The 1,800-nt window shown below is 45.9% G+C and overlaps 1 protein-coding gene across 9 annotated transcripts in view; it reads left to right on the top strand.

Moving 5' to 3' along the window:
* Positions 1-1,800, top strand: part of LOC123967618 (collagen alpha-6(VI) chain-like) — a 37,711-nt gene that overhangs the window by 24,235 nt on the left and 11,676 nt on the right. For 7 of the 9 annotated variants that reach the window (XM_046043758.1, XM_046043766.1, XM_046043756.1 and 4 more), the window contains 2 exons: positions 488-1,075; positions 1,684-1,793. In XM_046043758.1, coding sequence (XP_045899714.1) covers positions 488-1,075; positions 1,684-1,793 — 698 coding nt within the window. Of the gene's footprint in view, positions 1-80; positions 213-487; positions 1,076-1,683; positions 1,794-1,800 lie in introns of those variants that run through there. The other 2 variants (XM_046043759.1, XM_046043757.1) reach the window with 2 other exon arrangements.

The following is a 1,800-nucleotide window of genomic DNA, read 5'->3' as shown; positions in this document are numbered from 1 at the left end:
TTAGTTATCTTGCTTTTAATTTATGTTGTGAGTGCTACAGCTGAAGATAATTTTCCAGGGTGGGCGATAAAATATCCAAACTGACTGCTGTTTTATCCGTGCTGCAGGAAGAGAGAAACTCACGAGTCGTCCCACCATGAAGGGAGGAACAAGTCTTCTGTTCTGCCTCGTTATAGCAGCGTGTTCCTGTGGCATCGCTGCTCAGACGGCAGGTGGGTGTTTTTAAACGGAACATGTGAAGTTGTGTTTTTATAGTGACAGGTCCGGTACAGTACATGCTTGCTATTCATGTGGTTTACTTTGCAAGAACCCTCAATGACCTCCATGGTGGCGTAAGTCACAGCTGCTGAAACTGGAGCAATGAAGAGCTACCAGTTAGTTAATGTTTCATTAGTTCATCCCAGTCTGTGACTCTCTGACCTGTAGTGTTTCCCTGAGTACCTATTTTGGGGGCATGCAATGCTGATCTTATTCTTCCCTGGTCTAGAGTGTGAAAATGCCACGGTGGCTGACATCGTCTTCCTGGTGGACGGCTCCTCCAGCATCGACCCGTCAAGCTTTCAAGAGGTCCGGATTTTTCTCCGCAACATCATCAGGGCCCTCGACGTCGGCCCCAACAAAGTTCGGATCGGCGTGGCTCAGTACAGTGATGACCCTTACCAGGAGTTCCTGCTGAAGGATCACAAGGACAAGAAATCCCTGCTGGCCGCGGTGGATAACATTCCCCACCGAACGGGAGGCACAGAAACTGGCAAGGGCATCGACTTCCTCCTGACGCGGTACTTCACCAAAGAGGCGGGAAGCCGAGCCAGCCAGCGGGTGCCCCAGATCGCTGTGGTCATCACAGATGGGGAATCCGCAGATGATGTGAAAGCGCCCGCCCAGCGCCTGAGGCAGAACGGAGTCATTGTGTTTGGCATCGGGGTGGGAAAAGCCAACCGGGAGGAGCTCGAGTCCATCGCCAACCGGCCTTCACACCTCTTCCTGTTCGCCATCGATAGCTACCAGGCTATACAGAGGCTGACAGACAGTCTGCTGCGAACTGTATGCGTCTCTGTGGCGGCTGAGAGGCAAGGTAAGGCAGAGGATTGAAGGAAATTGTTTTTTAGACTTGTATTTGTGAATTTTGCAAAAAATAAATCTGCCAAACATGAAATGCCCAAAAACAGAGAGAATCTTTGGCTGCTAATAAGGTTTGAGATTGCACTGGGTTTGTTTGATTGAATCCTAACCAGTAATTGATTGTTCCATCCTGCCTTTAACCCTTAAGGGGAAATATTTTATGCGCCAACTGACACGAAGGGCTTTAGACACATATTTGTACACGTATATGTTTAATAAAATACTTGCTCGAGTTAATCAGATCTTAAAAGAAAACATTGTCTTGTACAATCCCACATGAATACATGAATGGAAAATGATAAAAATAAGGGTATAAATACAGACTAAACAGAAATATCAATTCATATCACATTTATAAATGAATGCCTACATTTAATTTTTAGATCATTGGCAAATAACCAGGCCGCTGAACGGCAGCAATGTCTGGTGGTGTTACAATCAAATTTTTATATGGCAGCGGCGTTCATCATTTAGAGTGCATGTAGGGGAAACACTGCTGTTGTTCCGATCTGAAGGGCACTTGCGGTAATAAAAGGTGTTTTTGTTTGTGTCTTTTTTCAGCTTTGTCAGAAAAGTTTGCAGATATCTTCTTCCTGGTGGACAGTGGCATTGCTCAAGGTCCGTTCACACAATTCAGGAGTGATCTTATCAAACTGATCAATCAACTTAACCCTGGAG

Source organism: Micropterus dolomieu, linkage group LG03, assembly GCF_021292245.1.
Source record: "Micropterus dolomieu isolate WLL.071019.BEF.003 ecotype Adirondacks linkage group LG03, ASM2129224v1, whole genome shotgun sequence".
In the NCBI taxonomy this organism is placed as follows: domain Eukaryota; kingdom Metazoa; phylum Chordata; class Actinopteri; order Centrarchiformes; family Centrarchidae; genus Micropterus; species Micropterus dolomieu.
This window is presented reverse-complemented; position numbering and strand designations above follow the sequence as displayed.